Genomic DNA, 20,393 nt, shown 5'->3' on the forward strand with positions numbered 1-20,393 from the left:
AAAGGGTTTTGAAAAACTAACGTCATATATACCCCTATGGCGTCGGTTCCTAGATAATAACCGACGCCATAGGGAGCGTAGGAACCGGCGCCAAAAATGAATAGTTTTCAGTTTTTTTTTAATTTTATATAATTTATTTTAATTATATATTTATTAATTTATATATTATTTTATTTAATTTAAATTACATATTTATTTTTTAAAATGTAAATTAAATATTATTTAAATTAATTTTAAAATTGACTAAAATACATAATTTCATTTCATAAAAGTAATTAAATATTACACAAACATTAATGTAAAATTAGTCCAAAATATTAATAAGTTAATAAATCTAACTACAAGTTAATCTAAAAAAAATTACATAATGAAAAAAAATTCTTGGGCCTTTCAACCTCAATCGTCATCGTGAATCAGCGCCATCAATCGTTCTATCCACTTTTGCTGTAATGGTAACAATTAGTTTTTGGATCGTATTGCCCCTTACCCCCAAACTGTTAAAAAAATTAAAAATTTATATTAGTTGATATATATGTATATTATATATTTGTTATTATAATAAATACTATAATCAATAATTAAAACTTACTGCTTTTTGATCTTGTATGTAACAGTTGAGATTTGCACATGCGACGATGTCAGTCATGTATTTCAAAACATAAAAACCACATTTTTGGCTTTTAGGTTGTCTTGAACAATTTGCTAGTGAAATTCCTTGCCACGGGCCAAGATACTCATGTGCGTCCCCTATATATATCTGAATGCACTGTTTTGAAAAATTATATTAGCATTTCAATTCATTAGTTAATTTAAATTTGTTACATAAGAAGTCATTAAATTATTACCTTCCGATCATTTGAGTAATTTCTTCGGGAATTGGGCGGCCACGTACAGGGTCTAAATGGATAATTTTCTTTGGCGTAACGACCTCTAGCGTCCAATGCGCACTACAAAATTATATTGAAATATAAGTAAGATAGTATAAAAATAATTTGAAGTCATAATCTAGAAATGAACAATTAACACTAAAGAATTAAATAGAGTTTACCCGATATTCCAAGGAATAAAGAACATTTGGTGGTTGTTATTCATCAATGATAACCAATCAGCCAATCGTCTTGTCGCATTGTCAAAAGACTGACTCTTCTCTTCATTGGTTTTTCCATTCACTACGAGAAGCTCTGGGTCGTAAAACTTGAAAAAATTTCTCATACCGTTGATGCTCTCCCAGATGTGCCTGCCAAAAAAATTGTTAAGTATTAGTGTCTTATAATAATTTGACTAGAATATGATATATAAGGTTATTTAGATTAAAGAAGAGTATACATCATTCCAAACAGCATTCCCTGGTTGCCGATGAAGTCACACGTAGCAACCTAAGGCCTGCTGCAAATCCTCTCCAGATAACGTGATTTGGGTACGTGGTGCTATGAATCCTCGGGGTACAGGAATTGTGATTATATCACGTTTATCTTTGAGGTTCAGGAATTCAACAACCATCCATTTTAGCGATTTAGGGATCAAGTCCATCTTCTTTTTCGAGAACAATTCATCTTCCCGTGCACCACCGCCTTGTGGAGAAAGCATCGGAGCTTTCCCCTCGACGCATCACGTCTTGAAGGCGGTTGAGCCAGTGGACCCTAAACAAAACAGAACATAATATATCAAATTTTATCCAAATTCTACCAAAATTTTGGCAGCATAACGGTTGTAATTGAATGCCCCCAAAAATTTTAAACATGCCTGTATAACGACAAATAACACATATATAACAGTAGTTTGTTCATCCATCCCACCGCAGCACATATATTCCCAGAACCTACTTCACTATGGTTGAATATTGAAGATATTCAAACTCCACTAATCATTAATAATTAATTTATAAGAGAAGTTACCTCGGATGTTAGAATTAAGTGTTTAGGCCAAGGAAGGAACATCTGTGATACGTCCCTAACATATCTGCACCCTTCAATTGGGATTGGGATTTCAGCGTCCTCTTGCAGCATTTCTGAAACTAGAATCCGGGCATGTGAATCATCGTAGTCCGTGCAGTGAATAGTGGTTTTACCAACATGCTCGTACAAATACGCTCGGGCCATAATGTTGTCAATGTTGTCAGAGCAGAGATATACTTGCTGATTAAGGGCCGCATGGTCATCGAAATTGTACAGGAGAGCTTGGTCGTTGAGGGAAATAAACTCCTCAGCATAAGTTTGTGGTTGACCCTCATCCTCACGAGCATATGGTTGTGGAACATACGCCTCACCAGCCACCTCTCCTTCTTCCTCTTGTTCGGCAGCGTTTCTCTTCTGCTTAAGGGATTGGACTCCGGGTTGTTGCGGGCCTGATATCATTAAAGAAAGCATGTTAAATTTTCTCTTCATCACTAACCAGGAAGGAAGATTGTACATAACTAAGAAGACATGCCATGAACTATGACGACTACTTAGGATTTACTCCATCTGCAGACAGACCGAGACGAATGTGTCTCGGTTCAGATTTGAATTCAGGATTTATGTAGTTTACTTTTTTCCAAGCTTGAGAATCTGCAGGATGTCTGAGTTTTCCATCTTTCACTCTCTTGGTCTCATGCCAAATCAAATTTTCAAAATGTTCTGCACTACGATATAATCGTTTCAGTCGCGAAATCAAAGGCATGTACCACATCACTTTTTGGGGGATAAGTTTTCTATTATCCTTACTCTTGTTTACTTTATGGCGGGATAAACCGTAAGTCGGGCAATAATTCATGTTTGCATATTCCTTACGATATAAAATGCAATCGTTTGGACATGCATGAATTTTTTCATACTTCAATCCTATAGAATTTAACGTTTTTTTCACTTCATAAGTAGATTCCGGGAAGCAATTGTCAAATGGTAAGATATCTTTAAAAGCAGCTAAAAATTGAGTAAAACATTTATCGCTCACTCCATTTTCTGCTTTTATGTTGTAAAACTTTACCATTGTTGGTAATCTTAGTTTTTTACAACCATCGAACATAGGTTTATCAGCATCACTTAGAAAATTATCGAATTTCTCAAGATCATTAAGAAATTCCTCCTGTGCTTCGTTAAGCAAGTCCAGTGGATGATCATCGAAATCATTACCCTCGATATCATCTACCCCCCGCTTTTCTAATGGATATGGATCATCAGGTAAATGTTCACCATGCCAATACCAAGTAGTATAACTTCTATTGAAATCTCGTAAATACACATGGTCCTTAATCATTGTAATATTCCCTTTAGATACATTACAACAATCTACACACGGACAATGAATACGATCGTGATTTTTAGAATTCTTTAAGGCAAACTCTAAAAATGCATCAACCCTACTTGAAATCGCAGTGTGTCTCTCTCCTCACGCATCCATGATTTATTCATAACAAAAATCCTATCCAAAAAAATTCTGTATTTAGTAACTAATTATAGCTAGTTACTAATTACACAACGTAACTAATGTTGGAAGTTATTTTACCAGGAACTTAGATCTACTCACAAGTATGTTGATTTAACAACCTAAATAAGAACTTCTAAAACGATAGAAAATTAAACACATAAGAGTATCAAAAATCTTACATTGGGTGCAGCGGAATATATGTCTCCTCCCACTCAGATCTCTAACCCTTGATTCCTTTCTGTAGCAGAGTATAATCAAGATCTGAGCCCGATAGTCCTTCCTTGTTGTTTCTGAATTCTACACAGCCTTCCTCACTATGATTGAGGTATTACTTGATGTGTGTGGGCACTACTCTAGCACTTATAGATTTTGAAACAGTGAAGGAATAGAGAGAGAGAGGGTGGCGGCTCAGAGAGAATTTTCAGAGAGAAAATTCTGTCAGAATAATATTGTGTATCAGTTGTTCAGTTGTGTTCAACTCTGAAGCCTTTGCCTTCTATTTATAGAAGACCACCCAGGGCTATGATTGAATTAATTGACATTTAATATTGAAAAAAATCAAAGGGAAAAGGGAAGTTAAGTGGCCGGCCTAGGCATTGTGGAAACAAGGCTTGCCACTTTTCCTACACTGATAGTTTCCTGTTTTGTCAAAAACTGCCAATTCCTTTGTTCAACCACATAAATGTCAAATCTAATTATTTAATAATTAAAATTAATTATCAAATATTATATTGTCATTTATTTTATTAATAATGAAACTAATCAAAGTTTCCTAATTAATAAATATGCCCATCAAAATCTCTATTTTCTGTTTTGCCCTTAATAAGTGATTAATTCTCAAATAGACATAGTCTATCTTGAGAATTTTAATTGATTAATTAAAATCAATTAAATAAGTCTTACAAGTAATATTATCTCAACTAGTCGGGGGACCATGGGTCTATATATCTGAGCTTCCAATAAGCAGATCTAGAATTTACCACTTAAATTCACTGACTTATTAATTCTTCGTTGAATCCACACATAGAACTCAGAATTGCACTCTCAGTATATAGAATGCTCTATATGTTCCACCATATAGACACATCATTAGTTATTCATTGTTATAATCCTAATGTGATCAATGATCCTCTATATGGATGATTTACACTGTAAAGGGACTAAATTACCGTAACACCCTACAATGTATTTTATCCTTAAAACACTTAACCCTGTATAAATGATATTTCAACTAAGTGAAATGAGTACTCAATCATTTATCTCGTTTGGTTAAGCTCGAAGGAAATCACCCTTTGCTTACTATTCGCCAGATAGAAGCTATAGATTCCATATTTATCTTAGCGCTCCCACTCAATCGCACTACCGTGTTCCCAAAATGTATGTATTGCCCTCACCAAAAATTAGGCTTAACTAACAAATCAAAGAACACGAATAATACTCTTGAAATTGAGCCTAACCATATCAGGATTTCGATCATGTGATCTAGGATCAACTTATGATATTGAATTGAATAGATATTTACGGTAAGTTTCAGAAATCTATTTCAAAGTTCAATATCGGTCCATTCTAATGCATACTCCATGCATCCAACCTGAGCTTTACTTTAACCTATGTTCTGGAAAGAACATAACATTTCTCCAAATGCAAGTAAACTCTGTTGTAGATAGTCATGGTTACTTTCCACTGTGTTGACAACACAATAAACATGATCAAGTATGTGAAAAGGGGTTTGGATGAATTTATAAATCAAATAGACAAACAATTGATTAAGTGAACCAAAACATACACAAATGAATGAAAAATACTTCTATTTCTTTATTAATATTGAATAATCTAGATTACATTGAAATAGAGTTTTATTTAGGGCATAAAACCCAACAAACTCCCACTTGCACTAATATAAAACAAATCAGTACATTTCAATTAATCCTAAATTCGGACGGTGCTTTTCGAATGAAGTTACTGCCAAGACTTTGGTGAATGGATCAACTAAGTTATCCTGCGTATCCACTTTCTCCACCAGTACATCCCCTCTTGCCACATATTCTCTGATAATATGATACTTTCTTTCTATATGCTTACTTCTCTTGTGGCTCTGAGGTTCCTTAATGTTGGCTATAGCTCCATTGTTATCACAAAGCAGGACTAGAGGCTTTTCCATTCCAGGAACTACACCAAGACTGGTGAAGAACTTCCTAAGCCAGACAACCTCTTTAGCTGCTTCAGCCGCAGCTATGTATTCTGCCTCCATGGTAGAATCTGAAATCGCAGTTTGTTTAGCACTTCTCCAAACCACTGCTCCACCCCCAAGAGTAAACACCATCCCAGATGTAGATTTCCTGTCTTCAAGACATCCCTGGAAATCTGAGTCTGTATAGCCTAAGGGATTTAAAGCACCACCCTTGTAGACTAATACATAATCTCTTGTACTCTTTAAGTATTTCAAAATATACTTACTAGCATTCCAATGTACCCGTCCTGGATTTGACTGATACCTGCTCACGATTCCAACTGCATAGCAGATGTCAGGTCTAGTGCATAGCATAGCATACATTAGACTTCCAACTGCAGAAGCATAAGGAATTTTTGCCATGTCTTCTATCTCTTGAGGATCAGTAGGACACTGTTCCTTAGATAGACGGATACCATGTCTAGAGGGCATATTTGCTCCATTGGTATTGGTCATGGAAAATCTCTCTAAAACTTTGTCAATGTAAGTTGTTTGAGAGAGAGCAAGGGATCTGTTCTTCCGGTTTCTGATAATCTGAATACCGAGAACATAGGCTGCCTCACCCAAGTCTTTCATGTCAAATTGAGTGTCAAGCCATTCCTTGATGTGAGTCATTTTCTTGACATTGTTGCCAATGATCAAAATGTCATCAACATAAAGGACCATGAATACTACTACTTGGTCTTCCTTGAGTTAGTAAACACAAGGTTCATCTTCATTTTGATGAAAGCCGTAGGTTTTGATGATCTCATCAAACCTTTTATTCCATGAGCGAGAAGCTTGCTTAAGTCCATATATGGACCTATTTAATTTGCAAACTTTATTCTCCTGCCAAGGAAGAACATAACCTTCTGGTTGCTCCATATAGATGGTTTCTTCAAGAAGCCCATTAAGAAAGGCTGTCTTGACATCCATTTGCCAAATTTCATAATCTAAAGCGGCAGCTATGGAGAGAAGAATTCAGATGGATTTGAGCATGGCAACCGGACTAAAAGTTTCCTCATAGTCCACACCTTCTCTTTGGGTATAACTCTTGGTGACCAGTCTAGCTTTGAAAGTTTCGACTTTGCTTCCAGCACCTCTTTTCTTCTTGTAGACCCATTTACATCCAATTGGACGAAAATCATCAGGGGGTTCTACATATTCCCAGACTTTGTTCTTTTTCATAGAATCCATTTCTGAATCCATACCGGCTGACCATCGCTTCCGTTGCGGACTTGCCATTGCCTGTTTATAGGTTAATGGGTCGTCATCAATACCGTCACCAACGACCATATTGATTTCACCATCCAAGCCATAACGAGATGGTTTTGTAGAAACCCTCCCATTACGACGAGGAGCGGTGACCTTCTGAACATGAGCTTTGGTAGTAGTTTTCTCAGTTGCTACAACTGAGGGAGTGGGATGTTCCTCTTCTTGAGTAGAAGAGGATGGTACATTTGAAGGAACAATATCTGTGAGCATTTCCTCTAATACAATTTCACTTTTCATTTTGTTGTCTTTCATATAGTTATCTTCAAGGAAAGTAGCATTTGTAGAAACAAACACTTTGTTATCCTTGTGACTATAGAATAGTCCACCCCTAGTCTCTTTAGAATTTTCGACAAACATGCAAACTTCAGTTCGCGATTCCAGTTTGCCTTCTTTCTTTCTCAAGACGTGAGCAGGGCACCCCCAAATCCTATAATGGCGCAAACTAGGTGTACGACCATTCCATAGTTCGACGGGTGTCTTAGGGACTGCTTTAGATGGTACAACATTTAAAATGTCGTTTGCCATTTGAATAGCATATCCCCAGAAGGACGTAGACAGAGTTGAATAACTCAGCATAGACCTAACCATTTCCAAGAGAGTGCGATTTCTTCTTTCTGCAACTCCATTTTGCTGTGGAGTGCTTGGGGCAGTATATTGGGATTCAATTCCAAGTTCAGTTAAATGATATTTGAATTGCATATCCATATATTGTAAAGCCCGCTTAGTTAATTTGGAAATTATCAGTTAATTATGATTAATTATGAAATTATTTATAGCTATTTAAATAATTTATTATACTGTTATTTATGGAATTCAGAAATGCATGGTTATGTTATTCAGTAGTTTTCATATTTTGCATTTCCGGTGCCCGGTATTTTGGAACTCGGCGTTTGGCTCAGTAGAAATCACAATTTAGTATGTTAGTAGTTTGGGACGGTTTTTTTTTTTAGACATTGGGAATGTCGGGAATGGCCGGGAATTTAGAATTTCCCAAAAATACCCCTTCAGTATGATTTATGTGGTTTTATGGTGGAGGGGCAAAATGGTCTTTTTGCCCCATTAGTGTTTTGTCTTTTAGTGACTTGTTTATTTGAAAATAAATATTTATTTAATTGTCATTTGGCTGAAATGGATTTAATATATGTTATGTGATTATTATTTCTTTTTCACAAAAAATTCAACACTTAGAAAATTTGAGAAAAGCTTTCAAAACCCCTCTCTTTTCCTCCTCTCTTTTCGGCTGGGTGCATGTAATTCAAGGGCTGGATTTTCTTCAAATTTTCAGGCTAGATTCATCATAGTTTTGTGAACTCTTGATTGTGGTAGGTGTTTCTTAATTTTCCTCCTTTATTTCCTTGATTAAAATGGTGAAAATTTGAGAAAATGCATGCTTTTTGTGGCTGTTGTTATTGCTGTGTTTTGTTGTTGATTTCTGAGGTTTAAAGCATGTTTAATTGAAGTTAATTGAGCTGTTTTGAAGCATGTTAGCTAGGTTGTGTAAAGCTTTGAGTTTTCTATGCAAAAAGTTATGATTTTTGAAGAAATATAGTGAATCTGTTTCTGTGATGTTGCTGTTGTTTTTAATGGTTTTCAGAGGTGATTTTATGCTAGTTTAAGTAGAATTAAGCTAGTGGAATGCATGATTAGGTGGTTTTGCTCAAGTTTGAGTTTAGAACTCAAAGCTTGAGCTCCAATGGCATTTTTCGTGTTTGAAGTTTCTGGGTTGTTTTGATGCCTTGGATATGTTCTAGGGAAGGTATAGAACAGGTCTGGAAAGTTTGAATCAATTTGGGGTTGAATTGGTTGAGCTATGAAAATTAGATGTTGCTGCCTGCGAGGAACCGGAATTCCGGTTGTGCATCCGGAATTCCGGATGGGGGGTCCTGAATTTCCCGAAGCCGGAATTCGGTTGGGCAACCGTCTCTTAGGTTGGGGAATTTTCAGAACCCGAGTTTTTCCTCGTTTTTATATTTTAAGGGGTATTGCCATGCTTTTTATCGATAGGGAAACTTTTAGTTCCTAGTTTAAGTCCCCGGGAAGTGATTTAGCGTGTCACTTATAGTGTTGTGATTTTTATGGTTTAGGAGCCTGTAATCCGTTGCTCAGCTAAAAGTTCCAGTCAGGTTGACCGACACACCTGAATTCGGAATCCAGGTAAGATTAGTATAACAGTATGCATATGTAGATTACATGTTTAGCGTGCATGTAGGAAGCCTGTTAGATTACATTAGATATGTATGTTGGCTTCGAACCATCCAACCCCGTCACGTCGGTACGGTGGAGTATGACCAACGGCGGAGTATGGCCGGTTTGACCGATCAGTGACACTTGGTTGGTGGTTCCGTACTATTGACGTATCCCGTCGGTACAGCTGGAGTATGACCGGCGGCGGAGTATGACCGGTTCGACCGATCAGGTGGATATAGTAGCACGTCGGTACGGTGGAGTATGACCAAGACGGCGGAGTATGACCGGTTCGATCGATCAGGCTGTTACGTGTCAATAGTACCGTCCCTATGAACGTTCAGAACTCAGTACCATGTTGGACATGGCAGTAGTGGCTCAGTACCATGTTGGACATGGCAGTAGCGGGACTCAGTATCGTGTTGGACACGGCAGTTAGAATTATGTATGAGTATTATTATGCTTTTCTTACTGAGTCTGTCGACTCACAGTTCTACGTTTATGTGTAGGTAAAGGCAAGGCTAAAGCTGATGGACCGTGAGCGAGCTTGTGAAGATTGTACATGTCGGGGCGGTTAGGCCTGGAGCGTACGATCCTCGGGACAGCAAGGCTGATTTTTGTAACTGGTTGTTAGACGACCTTTATTTTATGTAACAGTTAATCAGTTAAATCTTTTTGTAAATGATTTTATAATCGGGATCCCGAGTCTTTTGTAATATTGTTTTATAAGTTTAATTAAAAAGCAAAATTTTAATTAATCACGTTTTTTTATAAACCTCGTTGATTAGCAACGAGCTGCACAGTACGTTTAAAAATCACGTAATACGCCTATGGTAGTTAGGGTGTTACATATATTCTCCACCCCTATCAGTTCGCAAGATCTTTAATGTTTTACCTAATTGGTTTTGAGCCAAAGCATGAAATTCTTGAAACTTTTCAAACGTTTCAGATTTCTTTTGCATTAGGTAAAGAAAACTATATTTAGAGAAATCGTCAATGAAAGTGACGAAATACTCATAACCTCCTCTGGCTTTTACATTCAGCGGTCCGCAAACATCTGAATGCACTAACCCGAGGGGTTGTTTGGCACGCTCTCCCTTCGCAGAGAAAGAACGTTTGGTCATTTTTCCTTCTAGGCAAGACTCGCAATCTAGCAGTTCTCCTAAGACGACATTTTTCAATGGACCGTCTTTGGTTAGCCTATTGAGTCTATCAAAGCCTATATGACCTAAACGTAAATGCCATAGATAAGTTTGATCATCATTATCAATCTCTTTTCTCTTAAGGCTTCTAGGTTTAGCTACATTGAAAAGTTCAGTATTTAGTGAGATTTGAGTATCAGGTCTTAAAACATAAAGCCCTTGTTCCATGTTTGCAACACATATATGAAATCCATTACGAGAAATTGAACAATTTGAACTCGAAAAATTCAATATATAATAAAGTGTTTGTAAACATGAAACGCTAATCAAGTTTCTACTAAAATTAGGAATATATAAAACATTCTCTAAAAGTAAAAACTTCTTAGAATTAAACTTGATTCGGGTTGTTCCTCTTGCTTTAACTGATACCAACTCGCCATTTCCAACCTTAAGCTTTAACTTATCTGGGTGAAGATTCTCCCAAGTTTCAAGCAGCTGCAATGAAGAACATACATGGTTAGTAGATCCAGAATCAACAATCCAAGTGGATTTGTTGTTCTCTAAAACACATGATTCAAATACAAAAGCATCACCTTCGTTTGAATTGTCTAGAAGCCTGAGACATTGTTCTTCTTTATGTCCCTTTCCATTACAATTCACACATAGAACATGATGTCTGATAATTGTACTTGAAGAAGCAGCTTTGTTAGAGCCCTCATGCTTAATCTTCTTCCTCTGATTAAAGTTTGCAATACCAGGAGGTCCCATTGCAATCATATTCCGCTCATGGACCCTTAACTCAGTCTCGAGTTTGTCCATGTCGGAGGAGTGAGGATTGTTCAATAAGTAATATAGAACAAAACTATCATACTCCTGAGGAAGACTATTAAGTATGAGTCTTACCCATTGTTCCCTTGATAAATCAATTCCTAGTAGATTTGCCTTTTGGAATTTCAGATTCATCAACAATAGGTGCAAGTTAATGCAACTACCAGGATGCATTTTCACACTATTGAGTTCTTTTGCAAAGATACTAACTAGGAGTGGATCAGGATGAGGGTTATTCATATTGGCACTACAACATATCAATAAACAGAAGTAAGGTTTTGGTTCTATAAATTCATACACAGGTTCAGAAAACAAATAATCACATATGTTATAAAAATACTAAATCTAACATAGTTTATTTTCCAAGGTTTCCAACGAACTGATACAGTGTCCCGTTTAGGCGAGAGTCAAAGCATCATCCATTGAATAGAGTTGTCAATTCATCTAAAATGTCAAACATTCTAGCAACCTTTTATTCGATCAAGATTGGAATTCAGCGTTGTCCCGTTTAGGCGAGAGTCAAGGAAATTCTATCTTATGAGCTTCTACCATTGTTTCGCACTCTTGTAAGTCTTATACAGTCGCCACCATTAGGATGGTCATAAACCATATAAAAAAAACTTATAAGAATACTTATCTTTCGAGATTAAACGACGCTAACTTGCTAATGAACGTTCCTCCATTAGGGAGGATTACTCACTAAAACAATAGCTATGTAAAACCAACAATGGAGATCGAATTTCTCTTTATTAAAGCTCATTATTTAAAAAAAAAATATGTATTTTGTTTAATCATTTATATTCCATATCTCAATAATGAAATATTACAAATTAAAGTAAAAACTTTAATTAAATTTCAAAAATGGAATAATTTTGAAAAATATCTTATTTAAGTTGTTTAGAAAAATCTAAATACCCAACTTAAATATTCTTCAATCAATGACTTAATTAAATATCACCAATTAAGTAGTAACCACTTAATTTAGAAGATATTCCATTTTAAGTTCTCATATTTATAAAATATCAACTTAAAAAATATCTAAAGAATCTTAATAACCAATTCCTAAAATTCCTCAACTTAATTTATAATAGGAAATTCAAAAATATTCAAATCTAAGTTGATTTGATAGATTTAACTAAATCTCAACTTAAATAGGAATATTTAATGAAATTATAAAATTAAGATTCAGAAAGAATTTATATGGTTATAATTCCATATTTAATTAAAAACAAGAAAAATACATATAGTTTTCCAGAATATAACTATTCAAACTATGTTTTTATTAAATTAATTTCAAGGAAGAATGAAATTAATTATGTTGCTAATCAATTTTTTATTAGGTCAAACTAATATAATTAACCTAGCACAGTTATCCAAATCAGGCAAATGGGCCTTCACAATTGGGGTTGTTCATGTGAGGGGGGGTTGGGTCCAGTATGTCGTACCCACTTCTAAGGCACCCAACTCTCACACAAGGCCCAAAAGAGAGGAATTTAACCTTAAAATGAACAACTGTTATTAATTGAATAGGCTCACTACTAAATGAGCCTAAATAAAATCTATCAGTTATGATATTTTATTTAGCAACAACAACCTATATGTATCTATAACAGAAATTAAACATATAGGCTCACACAGGCATACACATTTGGATGGATCCTATCATGTTACTAGGTCATACACAGATGAAAGAAGTTTGTAAAAATTACCTGTTACAAATTATTTACTTGATCTATCATCAATTGAACCATTGGTTAAAATTAAATCATTGGATCTATCATCCGCTTAACCAAGGCAATTTAGATCAAGCAATAATAGGTTTTAGAAAACTTACAAACAATCTAAAACACATACTCCTGCAACAATGTTAGATTTGGATAGTTGGATGTAGGATTTATTTAATTTTAAACATGTATTTCGAAAAATAAAATTAAAATTAAACCTACCATTTTGATTTTCGGTAACCTAAATGTCATTTCAAAATTAAATTGCTAACTTTCCTTTTAAATTTCATGTTATTTAATAAATTAAATAATAAAATAGAAAATGGTAAATACATACCCTTTTCTTGTTTTTCAATTTAATTTAATTAAAAATAACAAAATTTAAAAGTTAACAAAAAAATACCTTATTTCCTCTTTTAAAATTATCATGATTATTTAGATCTTATTCTAATTAAGGTCAAGTTACCAAAAATAAATTAATATCTGACCTTAAAAAAAATAAAATAATCAAAATTTAAAGGAAATAAGAAAAAGAGGTAAGCAAAACTTGATTTTTCTCATTTTCAAAATCAAATTACACTAATATCTAAAATTAATTTTAAAAAATAAAATTAATTTATGTCTGATAATTAGATTTGAAATTTGAAAAACAAAAATCAACATACAAAACTACACAAAAAATCGCGATTTAATTCCATGAAATAGCATGAAAAATCGAAAAAATTGAAAAAAATGATGAACTGTACGGATGGCATGCCATGCATGCACATCCGCGCGCGTTCTAGGGGGAATGGCCGAGCTCACACGGCGCAGGGAGGCTGCATACACCCATTCCGCGCGCGTGTGATGAGGTTCATCATCCCGATTTTTCTAATTTTCAAAAATTCATAACTAATTCAAATTAAATCGAAATCGAGTTCTGTAAAAAAAGTAAATTGCTTAGAATTTTCCAAACTATCCAACAAAAATAATTACAGAGACAGAAAAGTAACTATTTTTTCCAGAATTCACAAACAACAATCAAACATCAATATGACACACAAAGCAACATGATACCATCCAAAAAACAACCATTGAAAAACTAACATACCTTAGCATAAGAATCGGCAAAAACAGTAGAAAACGGTGTCTGCATTGAAGCCATCTGAGCACCAAAAGAAACAAACTGTGCAGACAAAAACTCTTTCAACTCAACCAAATCGGAAGAAATCTTCTGTTGGGAAGTATGCAGCAAATCAATCTTCACCTCCAAACCATTAAATTTCTCAGAAAAAGCATCAAGCTTGACAGAAATGTCACTCTGAGCAGCAGAAGGCTCTTCAGGAACAGGAACACTCTTGTAAGAATTGTAGTCAGTGTCAAACTTGAAACTGCTCAATTTCAAAGCTTTGAACTCAGCAGCAGTGGGTCTCATATTTGATAGTTCCAGCTGATCAAAAAACAACAAAATGAAAATTTCAATTATAAAGATTATTAATAATGAAAAACAACATAAAAACAACTACTCAAAAACCAAAAAACAACAAGCAGATATACCTTATCTTTGGAAACATCAAAAATAGTAGTCTTCAAAACTTTGAAAGTCGGCTGACTGTTGCATGTCCACTGAATAATCCTTGGAATACGAGAATTTTCCTTTTGGCAATACTTACCTTTCATGTACTTACAACACTCATAAAACCAAATTTGAAAAACATGAGGACAACCAATCAAAGTGTAAAAAACACTCGGCCTCTTCCCCGAACTCCTTGCCTTCCTAACACCTTCAACCCAACTGTTAAGCTTACCCTTCAATGACGAAATAGTCAGTTCAAAAGAACTTCGTTCCCAAGCAAATTCATCGTACCTCCCACTATCTACAACATCTAAAATAGACCTAGGTACATTTTTATGCTTAGTGCCACTAAGCAAAAACCATTCCACAAAATACAAAACTGCCAACTTAACACCATCCTCATCAGAATCACCCCACCTCTTGGTGGTAAAACATTCCCTAACAGATTCTTTAGTGATAGAGGATGAAGTTGGCCAATATTTCTCACAAAGACTATTAACGTCTTGCTTAGAATCTAAAACACTACAATCACCTTAACAATCTAAACCAGTAATCAAAGCAAACTCCTCAATGCTAAACCTAATCCTAACATCGCGTATCATTACCCACAACTCAACATCATTAGCTTGCTGAACCTCCCGCAACAACAACCCATGAAACACTTGCGGTTGAACTTTAAAATCAGGAAGCTTAAGGAAATGTCCAAAACAGGTTTTGGAAAACATTTCAAGCTGTTCAGGTGAAAGGCAAGACTTAATATTTTCTATAACCTAGGAATGTAGTAGTCGAAAAGGCTTTCGCAATGAAGAGATTCTTCTGATCATAAATGTAATCCCATTCCTGTATCAATTGAAACAAAAAAAAAACATGAGGAAAAAAACAAAAAAAACTAAAACAGAAACAGAAAAGAAATAATAAAAAGAATTAAAAAAAAAAGACACCTTAGGGGGATTTTTTTTCGGTAAGTCAAATCCTTCAACTTTCTCTGAGGTCCTAACATGGACCAACAAAAAATAGAAATACGAAATAAAACATAAGCAACAAATCTGAACAACTTAAAAAAAAAATCAAGCAACAAGTACAAGGCAAATCTAAAATTTAGTAACCAAAGTACAACCAATACAAAACCTAAAAACAACATTTATGAAACCGTTCCAGTATGATAAACGTAAAAGATAAACAACTCTGGAAAAATATAGTAACAACACTGTAACAACTTGTAAATAATGAAAATTCTAAAATGGTTGTCAATACTGAAATTATCATTAACAACCCAAACAAAACTCACAATAAACAGATAAACAACTAAGTATATTAACAACACTGTAACAACTTGTAAAAAATGAAAATTCTAAAATGGTTGTCAATACTGAAATTATGATAAACAACCCAAACAAAACTCACAATAAACAGATAAACAACTAAGTATATTAACAACACTGTAACAACTTGTAAAAAATGAAAATTCTAAAATGGTTGTCAATACTGAAATTATGATAAACAACCCAAACAAAACTCACAATAAACAGATAAACAACTAAAAATATTAACAACACTGTAACAACTTGTAAAAAATGAAAATTCTAAAATGGTTGTTAATACAAAAATGTGATAAACAACCAAAAAAAAAAAAAAAAAAAACTCACAATAAACATATAAACAACCAATGGTAAAATTGCAGTAAATCCCTGTAACACAAAATACGCATTGAATTGTGTAATACAAAAACAACCAAACAACAACTTAATAAAAACAAGAAAATAACATCAACAACAATACATGACAAAAATACATAAAGAACAACACAAAACATAAAAAAATGATGATAAATAATAAATCAGTGACATAAAAAGCTGCTGTAAAAATTAACTCAATAAAATGATACCAGTCAATTTAAAATTACCTTCGATTTAAGTTTAGGCTTTTGTCCCTCAGCATGCACTTCTTCCTCAAAATAAGAATCTGAGGAAACATAGAACAAAAAGGGGGAAAACATTAAATCATGAAATGTAATACAAAAAATAGAACAACCAGAAAAAAACTGAAGAAAAATTGAAAAACAACAAAAAGAAACTTACATTGCGTTCAGACTTCGAAATTTTAGCTCTCTTAGGCTTAGGAGCGTCGACCTTAACTGGAATGGCTCTTTTCTTAGTGCCCGATGTATCTGGAACATCACCCACTAATTTCTTAGCAATTTTTTTCAACACCATCTTAGCTTCGACTTTGGATGAAACAGTCGGAGGTTTCTTAGATTTTTTAGTGTTTTTCTTGGCCGGAGATGGAGACTTCGAACCACTTCTAGTGGTTGCCATTTATATAAGAAAAAAATACAATAGGGGAGGATGAACTTACAGTTAAAATCGAGAGAAAAGAGGAAAGTGGAATACAATGTAGGTTGAGGAAAACGTAGGTTAGGGCTTGGAGAAGGTGATTGTGGGAAGAAGAAGTGGGTTAGGGCTTGGAGTGGGTGATCGTGTGAAGAAGAGGTTGAAGACGAAAGGAAATAGAAGCAGAGAAAAAAAAAATTCAAAAAAAAAAAGAAAAAAGGCAGTTATGACATAGGTGGCGTGTACCTTGGTGTGAAGCATGACATATGCATGCTAAAAGGTAAAAATGTAATTATAAAACTTTTAAAAACTAAAATTTAAAAGGTAAAAAAGTTTAAAAAACCGTTTAATGCCAAAATAGTAAAAAATGTTGAAAAGTGGCATCAGGCGTAAAAATCTCAATAAAAATAGTATTTCATATGCATGTACAAGAAACCTCATCATATCACATCCCACCCATGTCCTACATATATACTTACAATTAACACCACAACATCACATATAAGAATCAAATTTAAGTAGGAAAAAGAAGTGATACCTTTAAGATAAGAGCAAGAATTCTCGAGTTATATTAAAATGTCTACCAACTATTTAATTGCAAACTACTCCTAATTAAGCTCAAGCATATTATCTAAACTCCTTGGGAAAAGACTGAAAAACTTTAAGTAAAATGAGGCAAAAACACTCAAAGGCAATGCAGATATAGATTTTACCCAAACAAATATCATAACCCTACATCTTTAAATGCACCCAATACAATCAAGTCATAAATGTCACAATAATATTGATTGTATTATTATTGATTAAGTGAGTTGTGTTGTTAGCTAAAAGGAAATACTAATATACATGTTATAACACAAGAATTACATCTGTGATAATAATATTAATTATTTATCTTAATATATTCAATAAGTCAAATAAAAAATTAATATACCCACTGAGTTATCTCATATATTAATAAAAAGTATAACACTAAAATATGCAGCAAAAAAGGATGAAAAAAAAAAGATCATTCAAGTAATTAAAAAAAATGGAAAGGATTATGTAAGTACCTGAAATGAGATGATTTATTGAATTGCTGTGATTACATAATGCAACTACAAAAATATATAACAAACTAAAAATAATTAGTTTACTATCATAAGATGTATTAATTAAAAAAAAGTTGCAGAAAAGAGCTAAAGTAGTAAAGAAAAGAACAAACAATGAGAATATTAATTATATATAGATAGATAGATATACCTTTGGTTTGCATCAAACAAAAGATAGAGATGTCTTCAGCCATAGCTACCTGAAATATATACTCCAAAAAAAATATTAAGAATAAGATCATTAAATCATGTAGTAAATCCAAGCAATCTCAACTCCATCAACATAATAAAAGTACCAAAAATTGTTTAAAAATTATTCCAACCAAACATATATATATACAATGTATAGATATTTTTGGAATTTTAAAAAATTTTCAGCTTTTATTCCGACACAAAATTAATACAATTAATACAATAGTACAAAATGTGGTCAAAGAGTAAAAAAGACAAGTCCTTTAGTGATTAGGGTTTTCTTTCTTTGAACAACAAATCACTCTTACCCAGAAAGAAAACAACCTTGATTTTAAAACCAAACCCACAAACTTTCTTGCCAAACACACCAAACCCCAACTAAGATTAACCCACAAAAACTCAAACTTTCTCGATTTTAAAACAAGAATACAAACACATGCACCAAATACAATATATATATATATATATATATATAAACAGATATTGAGATGAGAGATATATACAAACAGAGAAAAAATAATAAAGATGAAGACACCATTAATGTTACCTCACAATTTGAATCCATTCATCAAGATGGTTACAAAAGTTTGATCTTTTACAACTTTTATTTTTCTCTTATTTTCTCTCTTTAAAACTAACTGTTTCTCTTTTGTTTTTCTTTACATGAACACACAAATAAGCTCTACAAAACTTGGAGTGAGATGTGAGAGTGAGAGAGAGAGAGAGAGGTTGGTTGCTGAGTTTAGGGTTAGGAATTAGAAAAGGAGATATATATGGATATATATTTATATACTAGGTGATTGTTACGTGCCAAGCCACGTAGTGTTAGTTTTATTTAATATTTTAATTTTTTATTTTAATTAATAATCAAAATAGTATAATTATTTGAATGATTTATTTTATAAAAATAAAATATGTGTCAGTATATTTAGTAAGTAAAACATAGTTGTGTTATAATAATGTATGTTATTAATAGTAAAATTTACATTAATCTTCTAATTAAAAAAAGTTCTATTATCTCATTTCATATCTAATAATAGCTACACAACTATATATTTATAGACTTTCACATTCTTTGTAAATTACTAATAAGCACCAATAATATTTTCATATTTTAATATTTTTAAAATAAGCACAAACATATAAGGTAAATACTAATTACAGTCCATTTCATCTTCTTTTTATTTTTTTAAGCCATTTTATCTTTTCTAGGTAATTACAAAGGGGCAACTCATATACTGTCTCACATTTATATTATCTTTTCTAGACATTTTATCTATATTTTTCTTTTTTAAAAAATAAATAAAAAAAATTATTAATATTCTTTTTTAAGATAGGTTTGTTAGAGAGATATGTGGGTAAGATGATTTTTTTAATTTAAAAAGAGATTATTAATATTTAAAAGATTGTTTGATTTTTTGGTTTAATTATTGGGTTTATTTGTTAACGGGAGATCAAACCTAATCGTTAAATTTAACAGAATATTCTTAAGTATATTCTGTTAAACCAAGAAATTCCGTTAGATAGGCACTTTTAATATATAAAGATATATAAATATCCTTAATAATTATTCAAAACGTAATTATTTTATGCTAAAAAAACACATTAATTTCCTTAAAAAAGAAAAAGAAAATGAGAAACCTGCAGAGGGGTGCAAGTTGAACAGGGATGATCTCATCTCATCATAAAGTCTCATTTATTAATTTTGTCTCTTTGACTAAAAAGAGGGGTATTAATATTTATGTCAATTTGTATAGGTAGGTAAAGTTCATTAATATTATAACTCACATTATCAAAGAAAGAAACTATTCAAATAATGCACATCACACTAAATAACTAAGTAAATTCGGCCACTAAATAATTAAGCTCTTATTTTAACTTGGCTTATATAGCCATATCACCTTTTAGTTTTCAAATGGCAATACTATAGTGTCTAGTGATCATGCAAAAATAGTAATTCCATGATTATATATATATATATATATATATATATATATATATATATATATAAAAACTCATCTTCAAAACACAGACTAAGCTATTATACTATCATGTATACTGTAAAGTCTAGAGTGTCGATTTCTTGATTAATGAATTAACAGAATTAATCCAATTTCAATGTGCAAAAAGCTAAACATAGAACACACAGAATTACAAGCTTCGTCTGACCCTGAAACCACATTTCAGGCGACTATTACTTGGGTTCCCTTGAACCAGGGTAATAACATCCACTATGAATTCAAGGATACACTATCCAGTTTCTATTACAATTATAACAGAAAGTAATCAGAAATTAATTCATACGGAATTTACCCAACAGATTTGAACACACTCAAATCTGAAATCATCTACGAACTGTAGACAACAGAGGACACGAATTCCTTACTTCTCTCCAGCTGATCTTTCTTCAGCAAAGCAATCTGAACTCCCTTCGGAAAACGCACGATCTCTGAAACAC

At 33.1% G+C, this 20,393-nt stretch overlaps 2 protein-coding genes across 8 annotated transcripts; both read right to left on the reverse strand.

The window, feature by feature from the left end:
* Nucleotides 1–239: 239 nt before the first annotated feature.
* Nucleotides 240–18,716, reverse strand: LOC115724896 (uncharacterized). Of its 7 annotated transcripts, XR_009688239.1 has the most exons (8): nt 17,895–18,395; nt 17,705–17,749; nt 16,401–16,623; nt 16,226–16,284; nt 14,304–15,162; nt 13,858–14,196; nt 1,327–1,640; nt 1,097–1,237 (listed from the first exon to the last, which is right to left on the reverse strand). XR_009688239.1 is itself a non-coding variant. In XM_061116924.1 (7 exons), exons 1-7 carry the CDS (start codon nt 18,498–18,500, stop codon nt 15,076–15,078), a joined length of 399 nt encoding a protein of 132 aa, XP_060972907.1. In that variant the 5' UTR covers nt 18,501–18,716; the 3' UTR covers nt 14,425–15,075. The 7 variants fall into 7 exon arrangements, 5 of the variants coding, with proteins under 5 accessions (XP_060972907.1, XP_060972909.1, XP_060972905.1 ...); XM_061116924.1 differs by lacking the exons at nt 1,097–1,237; nt 1,327–1,640; nt 13,858–14,196 and adding exons at nt 15,264–15,315; nt 18,483–18,716 and having other exon boundaries at nt 14,425–15,162; nt 16,401–16,489; nt 17,895–17,943; XM_061116926.1 differs by lacking the exons at nt 1,097–1,237; nt 1,327–1,640; nt 13,858–14,196 and adding an exon at nt 15,264–15,315 and having other exon boundaries at nt 14,425–15,162; nt 17,895–18,427.
* LOC133038721 (uncharacterized) lies at nt 10,485–13,008 on the reverse strand. The gene is made up of 2 exons (XM_061116921.1): nt 10,809–13,008; nt 10,485–10,710 (listed from the first exon to the last, which is right to left on the reverse strand). The coding sequence occupies exons 1-2, from the start codon at nt 11,281–11,283 to the stop codon at nt 10,703–10,705; spliced, it is 483 nt and encodes a 160-aa protein (XP_060972904.1). The 5' UTR covers nt 11,284–13,008; the 3' UTR covers nt 10,485–10,702.
* Nucleotides 18,717–20,393: the final 1,677 nt, after the last annotated feature.

This window comes from Cannabis sativa, chromosome 6, assembly GCF_029168945.1.
Source record: "Cannabis sativa cultivar Pink pepper isolate KNU-18-1 chromosome 6, ASM2916894v1, whole genome shotgun sequence".
Classification (NCBI taxonomy): domain Eukaryota; kingdom Viridiplantae; phylum Streptophyta; class Magnoliopsida; order Rosales; family Cannabaceae; genus Cannabis; species Cannabis sativa.